Source organism: Callorhinchus milii, unplaced genomic scaffold (assembly GCF_018977255.1).
Source record: "Callorhinchus milii isolate IMCB2004 unplaced genomic scaffold, IMCB_Cmil_1.0 Scaffold3, whole genome shotgun sequence".
Classification (NCBI taxonomy): domain Eukaryota; kingdom Metazoa; phylum Chordata; class Chondrichthyes; order Chimaeriformes; family Callorhinchidae; genus Callorhinchus; species Callorhinchus milii.
In genome coordinates, this window is record NW_024704744.1 from 80856588 (window position 1) to 80875339 (window position 18752).

The 18752-nt window shown below is 40.7% G+C and overlaps 1 protein-coding gene across 8 annotated transcripts in view; it reads right to left on the bottom strand.

The window, feature by feature from the left end:
- ehbp1 (EH domain binding protein 1) overlaps positions 1-18752 on the bottom strand; it is a 230184-nt gene that overhangs the window by 68882 nt on the left and 142550 nt on the right. For all 8 annotated transcript variants that reach the window (XM_042333424.1, XM_042333422.1, XM_042333428.1 and 5 more), the window contains 3 exons: positions 8040-8972; positions 7838-7876; positions 6660-6803 (listed from right to left, as the gene is read on the bottom strand). In XM_042333424.1, the coding sequence (XP_042189358.1) occupies positions 6660-6803; positions 7838-7876; positions 8040-8972 (1116 nt within the window). The remainder of the gene's footprint in view (positions 1-6659; positions 6804-7837; positions 7877-8039; positions 8973-18752) is intronic.

Consider the following 18752-nt stretch of genomic DNA (forward strand, 5'->3'; position numbering starts at 1 on the left):
ATCTATCCACCCCCCTCCCACCACTGGGTCCCTCCCCCAGCTTGGGTGCAAACCCTGGACAATCAAGCGCCCTGGGACGTCCTCACAACGTGAAGGGCACTATTATAAATATAAATTTGTTATTGCAAGACTGTGAATCAATGCAGCTTATATGTTGCATTGTTTTTAAATTACCAGGGGAATTGTACTGTTTCGTCTTCCTGCAATATGCTGTCAGTCGGATGACATTATGGCCAGTTGATTCGGATCTGGAGCTGTCCTAGTTTTTATCCCTGTAACCATACAGGAGTCTCATGGACTTGCCAGCAAATGGTGATCCAATGGTGGTGCTGGGGGCTGGACAGTGCCCGGAGATGCAAAAGTGGGGACGGCAGTAGGACAGGGCACATTCATGCTGCCTCCCATGATCAAACATGTTACCAGGACTCTGTCTACGCTGAAAGCTGAAGAATGACTAGTTGGATGTGACAGTAGAACTGTGCTCCAGCACGAATTAGTGTCTTCAGTTAGAAGAGTTTCAAAAAAAAAAAAAGGGGAATCAATTCAATGCTGTTAATCTTGTTTTAACTCACGGAATGCAACACTGAAAAGTACTAACGTTATCCTGTAGAAATAAAGCTACTGAATACAAAAGCTCAAAATTCTGCAATTATCCTGATCACTATTCTCTGAACATTCTTGATAGTTACTGAAGGTAGGAGGGTACATATTCCAAATGTGGTCTCACAAATGTAGTAATCTATATAATGTGCAAACAACCTGTTTGGACATGAAGTCAAATACTTTTGAGATGGATTATTTTTAAAAGATATTTTGGCTTCACGTTGATTATAAACTTTCAGTGAAAGTACAGACTATTTGGGAATATCAGGACGTCCAAAGGCTCTGCACAGTCAGGGATTTGGACCCGAACTGGGGGTTGGGATCAGGAGGAGTGGAGGGCAATGAGGGTAGGGGTAGGAGGGTGATCAAAGGCGCGGACGGAAAGGAGGGTCTTGAGATGGGCCTTGAAGGAGACAAGGGAGGGAGCGAGGCAAGGGACTGCAGGATGGAGTTCCAAACGGTGGGGGCAGAGAGGCTGAAGGCCCGACCACCGATGGTGGGGCAGGCCTTCATCCATTCCTAATCCCCTCCCCTGTACCTGTTTATTTCCTTCTCACTCAAGTTTTCTCCGCATAACGATTTCTCTTAAACATGTTGATGCTATTTGATTCAACCAAAGCTTCTGGCAGTGAGTTCCATTTACAGACCAAAAGGCTGCATGTTTGAATCCCCAGTGTATCAGGCGGCAGCAGCACAAAACACTATGATTGCACACCCAATAGTGAATGTATTTATTTATGGATCAACATATCTGATCATTAAGAGATTTAAAAACATTTTGGGTGTCTATCAAATATATTTAATGGGAATCACAAGAAGTTGGTAATCTGCAAAATTACAGTGCACTTCATAATTTAGTATTCCTCCATTAAATAGCTGTCTAATAATGAATACACATATTTGTCCCTATTGCTGATATCCTTATTGAATGACTAAGGGTAATCATAATACTCCTTTTCCTTAATTCTGTGTAATGCTTTCATGCCCTCTACCTACAATATGCCCTTGTCAGTTCTACTATATGGTGCAGCCTCCTCTTGGAATATGAACTATATTTTAACAATACCGCTTAGCATTATCGTGCACCAAACAGCCACTGTGTCTAAAATAGAATAGGTTTCATTTGTGCAAGAAAAATGAAGCTGGAGATAATATTCCGATTCTGAATTCATATCACAAGGAAGCAAGACACTTTAATCGTCCTTTTAACTGCAATCTTCAAATAGCGCATATCAAAGATGACATGTTGTCCTGCATAAAAGTCGAGATTAACCAAATGAACCTTTTAAAAAAGGAAAAGAAGGAAGTGAACTATAACTATAATTGCAGGAATAATGAAAGGCCACTTACCATTGCCTCCTGATTTCATTTGTGCTTGGTACCATAATGTTGATAGTACAGATTTATTGCATACTGGGTGTCTGGTGATCAAATTAGAATAGTCCGAGGTCTCCTCAATATTTTGGGAGTCTACAGAAATTTTGGTATCTAACATTGCATCTATTTTAGCCACTTGAAATGGAGGGACAAGTTTCCTAATTTCCCCCATTCATTTTTTTTGCCTTTTCACATCGGGTTGCTTCATTGTATGTTTCCTATCTCAATGTCTCATATTTTAATGATTTCTTATTTTAATCTTTTCAGCCCTGGAGAAATGCAAAATATGCTGATTATTAAAAGGGAAGGGTATTTACTTAGTCGCCATATAATGTGAAATGTGACAGTGGAGATACCAGTTTGCTAACTGGTGTCTGTCAATCCTCTTTTGTTCCGGTTTTCTCAGATTTTCAAAGTGCAGGTGAGAAATAGCCAGGGAGCAGACAGTGGAATCTCCTCGTCAGCCACATCAGCATCATGAAAGAGGACAGACAGCAGCCCTCCAATGTTGCTTCACTGAAGAAGGTCATAACCTCGCTGAGGAAGGAATTCTTCACAAAAGTATAATCCAAGAAAACCTTTACAGTAAAACTTGCATAAGTCTGATCTGTATAAATCGTATAATTGCCCAAATTGTACATTTGCCCAAGTCCTCTTGAATTTCCTATAACGTCTGCAAGTTTCACATAACTCAACAACTTGGATTTATATAGCGCGCTCCACGCCGGACAGCGTCTCGGAGCGCTTCACAGTAACGGATCCCGGGTCCGAGCCAGGGGGAGGGGGAGGAAGGTGACCAAAAGCGCGGTCAAAAAGAAAGGTCTTCAGCCGAGACCTGAAAATAGAAGGAGAGGGAGCGAGGCGAAGGGAGTGAGGAAGGGAGTTCCAGAGCCTTGGGGCATAGTGGCTGAAGGCACAGCCGCCGAGGGTGGAGCGGAGGACTCGGGGGACAAGGAGGAGGCCAGACCCGGAGGAACGAAAGCAACGGGCACTGTTTGAGGAGAGAGGAGGTCAGAGAGGTAGGGGGTGCAGAGGAATGCAGGGACTTGAATACAAGGGTGAGGATCTTGAAGTTCATCCTCTCTGGGACAGGCAGCCAGTGCAGTCTGGCCAGGACTGGGGTGATCGGGGAGTGGAGTTTCGTGTGGGTGAGAATGCGGGCGGCAGAGTTTTGAATAATCTGGATTTTATGGATGGTAGTGGATGGGAGACCGGCGAGGAAGGGGTTACAGTAGTCCAGCCGAGAGGTGACAAAGGCATAGACCAGGGTTTCAGCGGCTTTCGGAGAGAGGTATTGGCGGTGACGGGCGATGCGCTGGAGGTGGAAGAAAGCGGTGTTGGTGAGGGATCGGATGTGGGGGAGGAAGGATAATTGGGGATCGAACCTGACACCGAGGTTGCGTATGGGTTTGGAGAGTTTTAGGGGGAGGTCGGATAGGTGGAGGAGGTGAGAACTGTGAGATTTTAGACGTTGACGAGTCAAAGAGTATGGCTTCCATCTTGTCAACGTTCAGCTGAAGGAAATTTGCGCTCATCCAGCCCCTGAGATCTGACAGGAAGGCTGATAGATATTAAGGGGACTGGGGGTCGCAAAGAGAGGTGGAAACATAGAGTTGGGTGTCGTCCACATACATGTGGAAGTGTACCCCATGTCTGCGGATGATATCCCCAAGAGGGAACATGTAGATCAGAAAGAGGAGGGGGCCAAGGATGGATCCTTGGGGTACCCCGCAGGTAACCAGGTAAGAGCAGAAGGAGAAGCCATTTGTGCAGATGTACTACTGGCGGTTTGTGAGGTAGGACTTGAACCAGGCGTGTGCGGTCCCACTGAGGTGGATGATGGAGGAAAGGCGGTGGAGAAGGATGGCGTGATCGACTGTGTTGAACGTGGCGGAGAGGTCCAGAAGGACAAGGAGGCAGAGGGAGCCCTGGTCACAGATAGAGAGGATGTTGTTTGTGACTTTCACAAGCGCAGTCTCTGTACTGTGGGTAGGGCGGAAACCGGACTGGAGTGGTTCGAAGAGAGAGTGGGAGGAGAGGTGTGAGCGAAGTTGATTTGCAACAACGCATTCTAGGACTTTTGCGAGGAAAGCCAGCATAGAAATAGGGCGGTAGTGGCTGGGGTTTGAGGGATCTAGGGAAGGTTTTTTGAGGAATACTTTGCACTTTCATACTTTGCACATGTCAAATTAAATGTATGGGCCCAACTGATACCTGGATGAGAGCTAACTTTCCACAGTTGAACATCAACAAGACCGAGGCTCTCCTGTTTAGCTCCCGTCAACGCCTCCACATCTCAGGCACTGACAGCATCACCACTCCACCTTACTAAGCCAGTCCGGAACCTTGGGGTCTTGTTTGACCCACAACTATCTTTTCTACCCCACATCTGTGCCGTGACCCGCTCTGCCTTCCTCCAACTCTGCAACATTTCCCGGCTCCACCACTGTCTCACACCGCAGGCCGCCGAAACCCTCATACATGCATTTATAACATCCACTCTCAATTACGCAAACTCCCTGCTTGTCGGCCTCCTCAACTCCTCCCTCCATAGGCTGCAGATCATCCAGAACTGGAAGCCGACTTCACTGGCTTCCCTCACACAGAGGATACAGTTCAAGTTCCTGGTTCTCACCTTCAAAGCCCTCCATAGCCTTGTTTCCCCCTGCCTCTGCAACTTCCTAATTCCTACCAACCTGCCCACGCCCTCCACTCAGCAGGCTCTGGCCTGCTTTACGTCCCTCGCCTCGCCCACCACACCATTGGCAGGTGGGCCTTCTGCCACTCTGCCCCCACCTCTGGAGCTCCATCCTGCAGTCCCACCGCCTCGCCCTCTCCCTTGTCTCCTTCAAGACCCGTCTCAAAACCCTTCTCCCTCGAACTTGCCTTTGGCCACCCTCCTTCCCTCCACCCTCCTCGATCCCGACCCCCAGCTCTGGTCCGAAACACTGACTGTCCAGCGCCTTGGGACATCCTCCCAACGTGAAAGGCGCTATACAAATGTTATTTTGTTGTTGCTGATACGACTTATGTGAGCTTTTCTGTAACTGGGGTAAAATAGACCGGAACACAGCATTCTAGCTCGTAACTTCTGTTGGTCTGAATTTGCCCAATTATTGGAACTCTTTGCTGATAGGAGTGCAGAGTAACAATTTACTGTGACAATTCAGAATACCCTTTCTTTTCAATAAAATATTCCCATGGTTACATACTAGGCAATATACGAAAAGAAAGTTTCTCCCTCTGTCCTGGCCAACAATCCACCAGATAAAATTGGTCATTCAGTTGATGGCTGTTTGTGGGACATGACTGTGCACAAATTGGCTACGCATTCCAACTACAAAATACATAGTTACTACATTTCACAGTAAATTCTGTGAAGCGCTTTGAGACATCCTCCAACATGAAAAACACTATCTCAAATGTCTATTATTATTTTATTTTGCTACAAAATTACTTGAATAAAATCTAGTATATTTCTTAAATGATTCATGTTTGTTTTCTCTTTTCGTTCTATTCAATTGTTGATTATTTCCTTTTCTTAATTTTTTTATAAAAAGCTTCTCGTTCTCTGCTGTCATTTCTCTTGTTTTATTCTTCTATTCATTTTTTTCTTTCCTTTACTAACCCACCTTTTAGTGTTTCATCCTTTGGCATCAGTAAAATCGATAGATAATAATATAATAATAATCGATGCATTTGATATAGCCTTTGTGGTATGAAGTCCCTTTTAGCTGCATTAGTGTGAAGTACATTTCAGATGAAATGTAGTCCAGATTGTGAGTTAAAGAGAACATAGCAGTGTAAATACTGAATTATGTACTCCCAATTCAGAGGCATACCAACACAAAAAACACAGCCCTAGAGGTGGATTTCATGCCAGTATCACACTGGAAGCACCACACTGCCAACATTATGGTGCACTGATGCCAGTTGACTCTTATCCTGGCTGGCAGCAAATTTGCCAGTCACCCTTGCTGCCATCTGTCTATCAGCCTTAGCAAGACTACGAGTGCACATGCGTTACATAGCAGCAGGTCATCAGGAGTGGAGCTGCCCATGTGTGAAGGCGCCATTCAGATTTTTTTTTATCCGTCACTATCAGAAGTTGCTGAAGCAGTTTAGCACTGCATTTAAGCATGACTGTAACATCATTGGAAAGTTATTCCTGTTGCTGATTCACATTATGGCTATATTGCTGCAAGTCCTGGGCTCAAAAAGAGCTGTGATCGCTGATGTTTAACACCACATCTAAAAGCCATGGAATGAAGCAATAAAGTGTGTGTGTGTGTGTTCATGTGTGTGTGGGTTGGTGGGAGCGAAATGTATTATTCCTGTGATACGCTGGAGAACATTTACATGAGCCCATCTAAGTCTGGAATATTAGAGAACAGGAAAACATGGGTTAGAACTGCAGCTGGACTATCAATGGTTGAAGATTCAGATGTGGGGACACTACTTTGAAGGCCAAATGCTGAAGTAAGGACTTCCATGCTTGGCCCTTAACAGCACGACAGTACAGTAATGTTTATGAGAGCAGGGCCAGCAACGATCATTTTCTGTCACTGCTGTCTCCACAATTTAAGATGATGTCAATGCCACCAGAGCTTAGGGTCTTTATGCTATACACCCAATAAGGTTGTACAATCTCAGTAACAAGATTACAGTTAGAGCAATACCTCATTCAGATGCCTGATGCGGGTTGGTGTCAGTGACTGGTGAGCAAACGGTTTAGTTCCTGCTTTTAAAGCTGCATCCCTCCTCGCCTGCTCCAGAAGAAGTCTTGCTCGCTCTTTAAGTTCTTCTTGTCTTGTTGCTAGCCTCTGAAAAAAGGGTGAGAAATATCAAAAATAATGCAACTTATTTTTCAATGACACTTATAACTCAATCGCAAAACTTTGTGTATATACGAAAGAGATTACATCTATGATGATTCCAAATTATCATAAATATGATGTTTCACACAATTATTGTAGATGTAATGGCAGATACTGAAAATATTTCAAACTTAATAAAATTATTCAACTGTTCAGCGCTGACTGGTATCTGTTCTCTTTTGTGGTACGTTGGAAGAGAGGGGGTTCAAGTGAAGTCTAAACGCTGTCATGATCGATTTGGGCTGAATGGTCTGTTTCCGTGCCATATCATTGTATGTAATTCTATGCATTAAAAAGGAAATCTTGGCACAGAGAATTGGCATCTGGTTTTATTCATCTGCAAACAACCCAATTGATGACAGTTATAACTCTACAGAAAATGGCAGTCGGTCACTTCTCTTTAAATAAAACGTTGGTCTGAGTGTTTATCTGTTGTATTTGTTCAATTGAATGCACTTAAAAAATGCACTTGCTAAGTTTCTTCTGGTTGGGCAAATGTATTTCTAAAACTAAACTCAGCAGACTGGGGGGGGAAATACACAAGAAAACACCTGACATTTTTCTTTTGAATATCTTAGCAGTATACAATATAGTAAGTAAGTACATAAGTCTACTCCTTCCACAGACTACATACAATCTACCCTTTTGGTTTTAGCCTGGCTCAGTTGGTAGTTTTCTTGCTTCCTAGCCAAAAGGTTGTAGGTTCAAGCTCCAGCGCATGCAGCCTTTGATTGAGTGATATTCAGTGATGTCCAGGAAGTAACAGACACATACAAAAAGAGCATTATAATGAAGACCAATCCTGTCCTTACCACACATGTTTTCGGCAAGAGTCACTAGGGTGCAATTAGGAATTGTAGCTTTTGGGCTGCTTTGGTATTTGTACTTTTGAAATGCGCAACCCTTAAATTCATTCAACAATTCAACAGGCATTTCCCTAATCAACTTCAAACATAATTTACACAATATCCTTCTCTTACCTTTTCCTCGTTGACTTCCGATTGTGGGACAGAGTTGAGCTAGATCACAAAACAAGACAAAAAATGCAAAGTGAAACAAACAAAGGCAGAGTTACACTTGTTTAAATTGACTTATTAAATGAAATATATATATCGGTGAATCACAAGTTTTGTGGGAATAATTATCTTCAGAAAAGCAAAGCCTTGAGTTATGGATTCTTACCTCTATACCTTTGTTCTGTAGATCTAATTGGTTCAATGGTGTGCTGGCATTACCTACTGAAGATTCAGATTCAGAATGCCTCAATGTTGTACGTTTCTTCTTGATGAGATCTGTATCTCTGCTGTAAGAGAACCCCAATTTATGGACTGGGGAGGTGCTGGGCTTCCTCAGGGGAGGACTGGACTCTGGACTTCTGCTGTTTGCAGAGTCGGAATATTGAAGTCTGCCCTGTTCAGAGCGGCTACTGGTGTCAAATGATCTCCAGTGGGTTTCCTGCACGGCATCCTCAGATATCGGCGTCGGTGATTTCTCTTCTTGTTCTTCAATGACATCTGATAAGTCACTCAACCCTAAAATGTCTACTTTCAGCAACTTCTTTTTGTCTACTAATGGCTGTACTGGTGATGGTGCTGTTTCCAGGCTTTCGCTTTCACCAGTGCCCTCTGACACAGAACTCCAAGCAGTACTCTGTGTGAGACGATAATTTATTTGAGGATCAGTGTCATTTTTAGTCCTTCTTGAGGAAGGCAATGCTTCACTGGTACTCAGATGGTCACCAGGAGTCTGGCGCTCAATTTCTGACTCACCAGCATCACTGTCATTTACAAATACAGTGTCGTCCTCAGGTGACCCATCAACTAAGTCACTGCTAGGTTGCTGTTGTGGTGCATCATGTTTAACATCGTTTATCTCAGCATAAAATTGCTCCTGATCAATCAAGCTATTTGTGTCCGTTTCAAAGTTACCAACTTTGTATTTGCTTTTGCTGCTATTTTCTTCAATCTGGACCACATTCAGTTCTTCTCCACTGAAATGAGCTCTTATCTGATAAAGGTAGGTCATAACGGAGAGTTTATCTGGAATGGCCAATAAAACCATATCTGCAGGTTCCAGTAATCGGGATATTCCCAAACTTGCAAAGCATTCATAAGCCTATGAAAATAACAAAGGCAATTAGTCATTACAACAAATATTATCATTACATTAACTTCAGGCAACTTAAAGTGTTTGTAACAAGATCAACGACAACAACAAGATTACATTTGTATAGCGCCTTTCACGTCGGGAGGACGTCCCAAGGCGCTGGATCCTACCAAAAGGACATACAGTAGTTCTTTAAAGACTCCAGCAGTGACAGTGGCTTATGCTGGCCGACATGCTATAAAAATTAAAATTTTATTTTACAACAATAAGAGTGCCAAGCACAATTTCTTAAAAACATACTTTTGAAAACTTCAGTGTGAACAGTTCAACATATTTAAAAAAGATCCATCTATGTCTCTCCCCAATAGTCTAGTCATTCTAATAGATAAATACACGTCCTGGTGTCTCACCAAGACATAATATAAACCAGGTGACAGGTTTGTTCTGAGTTAGTTGAATTCTGGAATTATATCTGAGTTTGGAAAGGCCTAGAAATAGTATAACTGATATTATAATAGGCAATTCTAATATCATTCGACGGTCTACTAACACAATATTAATTTGCTTTTTTTGAACAAAATACATTTTTCCAACATACCACAACAACAACAAAATTACATTTGTAAAGCCCCTTTCACGTCGGGAGGATGTTCCAAGGCGCTGGACAGAGTATTGGACTCAAGCTGGAGGTCGGGGCGGGTGGAGGGCAGCAGGGAAAGCAGGGAGATCGAAAGCACGATCGAAGAGGAGGATTCTTGAGATGGAGCATACATGAACACAGTACCTAAAATTAATAGTTACCACCCATTAAAATTTGGAGTGATTTAATTCATTCTAAACTTACATTAGAGCAGCCCTTTCTAGTCAAGTGCAACACTGAATGCTTTCTTTTTACTAGGTGGCTAGGCTAGTATAAACATATCCCTTTCATAGTTTTGCATCTAAGAGATTTCCATGCATCAGTCTACAATGTAAAACTACAGTGTGAAGACATGTGGGAGGCTTAACCTTAAGATGTCTATTGCCTAGTGTGAGAGTGGGTAAAGAATACTTTTGTGATGTTATGGTCAATTGGCTTCTGAAGTAAATATAGCAAGTTGCCTTTTTTGCGCATGGTTGGAGATGAAGGGGAGAAAAATGGGAGGGAGAACAAAATAACTCACAAAGAACCGAGTTAGGCACAACCATCATTGATTATGAAAGAAAAAAAATTAAACTGATGAGAAGTAATAAATTTGTTACACGTATATATTTAAAATGTGAATTCTTACTCAGTTCAATAAAACCCAACAATACACCTTGTCAAAGAAAATGACTCAACAATGACACAATGAGCACAAATGTACTTTCACAAGCAAACAGAAATATACTTAGGAATGTGGAAAACAGCAATATTTCTTATGAAAAGTAAATGATAAATTATTGTAACATTCATATCATCAGCATTTTCAAGCAACACAAATTTAGATTGCTTCAGTATCAAAGGGTCTGGGAAATGAGACAATATGAAATAACAGCTGGAAGAGTTTGTATTGACATAGAATGTCAAGGATGTGTTTTGTGATAAGAACTGGGATATACAGAAACACTATACTAATCCGTCCTGGTCTTATCACTAATGATCAACCTTCTCTCTTATACTGCGCATGTAACCGCAGCGATTTGTGTTGATGGAAAGTACAGCAAGATAATGGAAAAGAAGTATACTTAGATTAACCGATACATAGTGAAAATACAGTCAACCAAGACCATCTTTAAAATAACCACCAGCATTACTGTAAAGGTAATGTTGTTAGGTTATTAGATTTTGGATAGCAAGACAACTACATCATTTTTAATCTGATATGATAGCTCGTATCATTTGTTGTTTTCTGGTCCTTGATAGGTTAGTCAAGTTTAGAAGCATCAAAAGGAGAATGTTCTCAATTTACAATTAAGTACTGCTGCTCAGAACCAACCGTGAACACCTTTTAACAATGGCGTTCCTTTATGTTCCATGATAATTGCAAAGCACTTAGTACTGCACAAACAAAACCATTGAAAAAAATAGCCTGCAATTATTCAATCTTATTCTTTACCTTGTGGTGAAAGAGTTGGTCATGTAGGTTTTTCCCATCAAAAGCTTTTAATTCCCATGATCAAATTCCATATGCAAAACATAGGGTGAGAGATGCACACTCATTGTTCTCTAAACCTATTGAACATCTCAAAAATCCTCACACAGCCAAAGGTACAGTGTTCGATAAAAGATTTGCCTACTCACAATCATCCTCAAATGTCAGGAGGTTGTGGCATGGATTTTGAAATTTACTAATGACACCTCAATTAGTCAGCTAAAAAACAACCCAAATGTTCTATATACATGCATATAATAATAATCCCTCCAAAAAAACAAAACAATAATAAATTGGCCATTTTCAATCGACGACTGTTTGTGGGACATTGCTGTGCACAATTGGCTGCAGTGTTCGCCCACAAATATACAGTCAATTCACTTTACAGTGTGTTCTGTGAAGCGCTTTGGGACGTCCTCCTGACATGAAAAGCGCTATATCAAAATGCAAGGATTATTATTATTATTATTATATCCTCTGTGAGTAACTATTGAGACAATCTGCCTTTTTATTTCAGGTTAGGAACAAAAGGAAAATGTGAAAGGGTCACAAAAAAATAAACACGTTGACATGGGAATTACCCGACATTAGGGATTGAAATCCTGGGATTTCAAGAACACCATTTCCATACGGGATCCTGGGAATCACAGGAATTCTATATTGAAATAGTGCACCTGAAATTCCGGGATTGCAAACCCTACCCACCATACACTGTAAACAAAAATCACTCAATGTAGGTAGCAAGTGTGAGAATTTTTGAGACACTCCCTTCGACTCTGTATAAAAGATTGAATGTTTGAGTAAGCAACAGGTTTATTACCAACAACAAAAAGAATGTCGAGATTCAATTTCTAAAGCTGCCTTTTATATAGACTGCAATTAGTAGATTAGATGTGTGCTCACTAACACTACATTTTTGCTTCTGCATTCTTGATTTGTTTTGGTCTCCCACATGTATTGATCTGCATGCAACTCCTATGATTCTAAATGCAAAGAATTCTGCAGAAAAATGATTCAAGTAGGGCCAGCTCTCTCACTCTCTCTCCTACTCTGTCAGGTAGGACCACCAACCTACAATTTGACTGAAAACTAAATGCAGGCATGAAGATTTATAATCCTTCCATTTATAATAATAATAATTTATTATTACATTTTGTACATCACCTTTCACATCAGGAGGACGTCCCAAAATGCTTCACATGATGTACTATAAAGCAGAGTGATTCTGTGTTTTGTGGGCAAACACCCACTTATTTAGATGTTTAAGATGGTATTCATCATTGCACTTGAATCACAAATATACATAAGAAGGAGACAGTGTGTAGATTTGGAGTGTGGTACAAGGAGGGCAACACCATACAGGGGGTTCAGTGTTAAATGTCAACCAAACCCTAAAATAAATTACGTCCTTGGAATATATTCAGACTTTTGCTATTTTTTAAAATTGGGGAATTCAATTCATTTAAAATTGGAGAATTTGGTTTTCAGACAGATTTACATTTAAAAAAACAGCAAAGGTCTTTGAGGACACAAATATGTAGGAGCCTGGCATAATTTACTCATGCAGTTTAAATTGAAGTAAAATTGTACCATGAGATTTGAACTCCAGCGTTATCGGGTATTTATCTTCCTGCACATTATAGAGTTACAGCATTATAATGAAGTTACACTAGTATTGTAAATTGGTTGACCATTAGATAGGCTTCAGCACAAACTACATGTGGAGCACTGGAATGAATGTTTCAGGACAACTTTCAAAGCAAACTCAAAACACTATTTCTAGGCCCCCTTCCCTCCTCCCCGCCCCACGGCTCAGTTAATTTATTTAGTGAGCCATACAGATTAGAAAAATCCTCAATTTGAATACATGAGTTCGCTGATCTTAACAATGGACAGCATTAGGGAAGAACACAACAAATGGCTTCAATGCTAGGATTAGCAACAGGGGAAAATAACCAGTGTTTCCTATTTTGATTGCTATCCAGCAACCCTGCATGAGTTGCATATGTGTAGATGCCAAGTGAGCCATAAGATCAGACTCAGCTCAGTCAAATACCTCAACAACATTTACTGTCCAGACTGATACTAGTATAATGTCTTGATGAAGTACTTAGAACATATGGTACCAGTAGATAGAAACAGTCAAAACTATCTGTAGGACAGGAGAGAAAATTAGCGAGGGATAAGATATCACCATGCTTGTCATCAATACTGAGGTGATTAATTACTTCTGCAGAGACGTGCTGTTTCTTCAGAGTACAGACCATCTATGAACACTACTATTCATCGCAAGTAGGTGTTCAGAAATAGCTTTGTTTGTTGAATGATGTCAAATTCCTTTATACAAAATTCTCACAATGCAGCCGAATTTGACTTTTCCAATGTCCTGCCTGCAACCACTGCAGCCTGCACCTTCTCCATGAGCCCATTACTATCATTTACATTAGCTCCCTTTCCACAGTGGATTCCCTTAAAGATCCTTGTGGGTACCTTGAAATTTCTGTATGTTTTACCCCACCCTCCTTCTGCAATCTTCTGCAACCATCAGCAACAACAAATTCCATTTATATAGCACCTATCACATTAAGAGGACCTCTCGAGGCTCTGGGACTTGGTACATCCTTTGGGACATCAAGTAAAAGGTCTTATGAGTATCTAGATGCACCACACACAAACGTGGCTGCTCTTATTAAATTATGGATCCTTAAGTAAAATTTGTGTTCAAGATAAGACTTCTTGCTGCAGTGCAGTGAAGTACCTTGATGGTAGTGAAATCCAGGGGGATTTTTGGCTGGATGTTAAATTGGCATTTTTTTCTCTAAGTTGAATCACAGCTGTAATAATAAAATGTAATAATAATCCTTGCATTTGATATAGCGCTTTTCATGTCTTCTGGACATCTCAAAGCGCTTCACAGAATATATTGTGAAGTGAATTGACTGTAATATTTGTGGGCAAAACGCGGCAGCCAATTGCGCACAACAGCTATGTTCAACGTTAATGTTACAACATATTCCTTAGTGTTAATGGACGGAATAAGAGTAATCTGGTCCAAAACCAACGTTGGAACACTCATACTAAATTTTCCCTGAAGCAGCTGTCATAATTGGGACTAACGCTCCCTACAGCCTTTTCCTATCCTTCCACTGAACATGGAATTTCTGAAGTAATAATAATAATCCTTGCATTTGATTTAGCTACTTATCACGTCATTGAACCGTCTCAAAGCGATTCACAGAATATACTGTATATGTTATGGGCGAATCGCAGCAGCCAGATTTGACCTAACAGTTGTGGATTGAGTGACTAAATTATTATTATTATTCTAATTTTTTTAAAAAGGGATTATTAACCCTGGAAAGCCAATTGACCAACAACCAGGTTCCTACTTACTGCTGGGAAACAACAACAACATTTGTATAGCGCCCCTCATGCAGGGTAACGTCCCAGAACGTTTGATAGTGGCAGAGCACGACAGCAAGCTGGGAAGAGGGGGAGGTGACTCTACTCACTGTCGAAGAGGAAAGTCTTCAGGCACGACCTGAAGATGGGGAAGGAAGGGGCAGAGAGATTGAGGAAGAGCATTCCAGAAGCTTCAGGATGCAGTGGCTGAAAGCACGACCACCAATGGTGGAATGGAGGGCACGAGTGACATGCAGAAGCTCGGAGCCAGTCGAACAGAGGCAGCGGGTTGTGGATTGGGGCAGGAAGGGATTTGAAAACCAATGTGAGGATCTTGAATTCGATCCGTTCGATAATAGGGAGCCAGTGAAGCCTGGCTAGAACTGGTGAGATGGGGGATGGAGTTTAGTACTGGTGAGTATGCGGGCTTCGGAGATTTGGATCAGCTGGATCCTGTGCATTGTGGAGCTGGGGAGACTGGCAAAGAAGGCATTTGCGAAGTCAAGTCAGGAGGTCATGAACACATGGACGAATGTTTCAGTTGGATCTGGGATCAGAGGCGGACAATGTAGCAGAGGAAGGTGGTCCTGGTCAGGGATGGACGTGGGGAAGGAAAGACAGCTGATGCCTTGGTTGAGTACCAGTTTGTTGAGTCTGAGGGATAATAATAATAATCCTTGCATTTGATATAGTGCCTTATCACGTCTTCGAGACGTCTCAAAGCGCTTTACAGAATATACTGTAAAGTGAATTGACTGTATATTTTGCAGGATAGGCCAGGGAGGTTACGGAGGTCAGTGCTGCAGGATAGAAGATATTAACGGGAGCCAAGGAGTATGGCTTCTGTCTTGTCAACATTTAGCTGTAAGTAGTTTTCGCTCAACCAGGCCCTGATGTCCGCCAGACAAGCCGACAGAACATCAGTGGACCTGGAGCCGCAGCTGGAGGAGGAGAAGTAGATTTGTGTGTGGAGTAAGGAAAATCGTCTGAAGTTTCACCCCGTCCGGGAATCGAACCCGGGTCCTCTCGCTTGCGAGGCGAGTGCTCTATCCACTACGTACTCACAGAAGTGGATTCAGCAAAAAAAATAATCTTGGTCTTCCCGATGGTGGTACTTCCTTTGTTTTCTTGGTGACTGGAATAAGAATCTGAACAACGAAGTGCTAACAAGAACCTGTGGAGATGACCAGCTGATCTCCTTCTTAGCAGGACACCGCTTTCTTTCTGCTCCAGCACCAGCCCGTTCAGGTTTGACACTTTTTAAAATGCTTAAAATGTTTCAGATGTACTACACCACAAACATCCATCCTTAAGTAAAATTTGTGTTCAGGATAAGACTTCTTGCAGATTATCCCCACAAATGTACAATAGTAAGGGTTAATAAATAGCAATTGATGGCCAGGTGTGGCAATTGCTGCACTCCACTAACCCCCAACTTGAAAAATATCAGCTAACAACTCAGATTGCTCACCAAAGTGAGTGGGAGATAATTTACCATTAGGACTTCAACCACAGTCACTCAAAATTCACTTTATATGTCTGACAAGTATTCATCTTCATCTAATTATGTCACCATGAGTCAAAATGTTTAGACTCTTAGGAAAAACATTGTTCTTAACATTGAAGTGGACTTTTTGGTTGGTACACAAGAAGCTAGCAATAATTTCACTGCAGGTAAAGAGGGCTATCGTCCTATGAGGGCTGTGGGAACATGCAGCTTGTCTACTCTAGCCTTGTCTATTCCGGCCCTTCCCACATTTCTTTTGTGGTTCAGATAATAGGATCAAGTCTAAGAGTAAAGTGGGTTAAAAGAAAGATAGAGGTTTGCAACACCAATAGAACAAAGTGCTCAGCAGNTTTTTTCCCACAATATTTGTGAAAAATACATTTACCATTAGAAGTAAAGCATAAATGCCACCTATGCATTAAAATTATGCAAATATATCACAGGATCACTGGCCAAAGAGAATCATATATAAAAGGTGACAAGGTATCTGCAATGTTACCAGAATCAGTTCAGATATGCAATGTTTACATACCTTTAACAGAGAGGTAAATAGGAATTATACTTGACATAGAAGTCCTAAAGGAACCGATTACACTTGACTTAATTTAAGACATGGGAAAAATAGTCTAATTGAACTGGTTAAATGGTTTTACGCTTTCTCCATACAAAAAAGTTAGCTTTCACCATACAATAAAATCGGTTTGCATGGCACTAACCAAAGAACACAGTGGTGAACAAAGTATGCACAAGAAATGCATGAAAAGTGTTACTAAGGGCACAGAGAATCTGCCAATCTACAACATTTCTAACAATGCACGCTCCAGCCTTGCTACACCCAATTAGCTTCTGAAGTCCCGAGTGTATTAAGAGAATAACAAGAGGTAAACACTCTTGAAGTTAACTACCTTCCTTTGAATGTCATTCCAGAGTATGACAAGAGTTATGCAACCAAGCTTACAAATTCTAAGCAAAGCAGAATGACCCATAAGGGTCATTCAAGAAACCTGTATAACATTCAAAATGGCACAGTATAAAGTTAGCCAAAACAAAATGTCTTGTGAATTTTGTTGATGCTGAGAGATATCCGTATGTACAAGTGCGTGCATTACTCAGAAGTGGTCAAAGAGGATGAACATAAAATCCACTTTAGAAAGCAGAACTTGGAACTCTTCCAGAAAGTGTTTAAGAAAAGTCGCATCCAATTTAATTTAAATGATAAAATTAAGAAGACAAGTTGCTTTTAATGAAGCACATTGTAGTACAGTACTTTAGCATTTAGTGTGTTGTGCCATGGGAATGATAGAGCATAGATTTCTATGCAAATCTTTTCGCACATCCAGAAGAGGAAAAGCTTGGCACTTTAAAGACATGGATTAAAAACAGAATAGTTGAGATTTCTGGGATCTTTGTATAGCACTAGCTAGCTGATTGAACACCATCATTTACCTTTTTAATGACCGAGGAAACTAGGAAGAAAAATATCTTCAAAACGCTACTGCATTTGAATTTTTTTTTAATATTCTTTCTAGCTCATAAGAAGTCTAAGAAACTGACAAAAAAGTCAATTTGCATTTTATCACAAAGATGAAACAGGAACGCTAAAGATATGGAAAGTCTCATGCCGTCTTTACAATTTGGTTTCTGAAAAAGTCAATTTGTCTTCTGGCTCTATTGGTTTTTTCCGAATAATATACGAAAGGAAATTAGATACTTTCAACAAGCACTGTTCAAAAGCTGAAGAAGCAGTACTCAGGGAAATGAAAACAGAGGAGCGGCAATAGTCACTCAGTCATCAAGAACAAAGGATGACCATATTTTTGCCATTTATTGAAACTACTCAATTCCTAAATTATTAATCTATTAATCAAATATCCTGGAAGGACAGCTGATCAGAAAATTAACTATTAACTATAGAACCAAACGGAAATCAGTTGAAAAGGCTGAGCCGAGATATATGGGCGTAGACCTGCATAAATTCCATTGAATTTATGTTCGGCATTTTTGTGTAGGATTCTTATATTTTCTATGTCACAAAAATGTCAGTTGAAATGTTACAAGTCTAACAATCAAGGAGTTGACATCAAAATTTCAAGAGTGATGGGATTCAACAAAAAGCAGTGACTGGAAGAGCATGTAAAAAGCTTTGTTTCATTCATCAGGTTAGCCTTTCTGTACAGAATTGTCTCGTTTGCTGCTGCTTATGTTATCGATATATACAGGTGTTCGTCTTTAGGTACTATAAACAATATTGTCATTCAACTTCACATCTTGTATCCTCTTCTCTTCCATTCTTATCACAACATAAATGCTTTTACCATCTAGTTCAAACCATGTTTCTAATAAAAATAATAATAATTGTTAGATTATATGATTTACTTTTAGGAAATAACTATATGGGATATAGTACATAGGTAGTTTGGGACACATGTGCATTCAACCGCCAGGAGGGTGGAAGGCGAACTAGATGGACCGTGGTCTTTTTTCGTCCAGCATTTCTTATGTTCTTATCCTTGCATTTGATATAGAGCCTTATTACGTCGTTGAGACTCAAAGCACTTCAAAGAATATACTGTAAAGTGAATTGGCTGCATATTTTGTGGGCGAAATATATTATGGAGAACTTAAGTTTACATTGTCCCCATCTGTATAGAGAAGTTATGTTCACATTGTGTATCAGGCAAAAAAAAAGTATTCAAATATTTGTTTTTAAAGAGTTCTGTTGTAGAAATGAGCCAGTGGCTAAGAGTTAATTTACCTGAACATTTT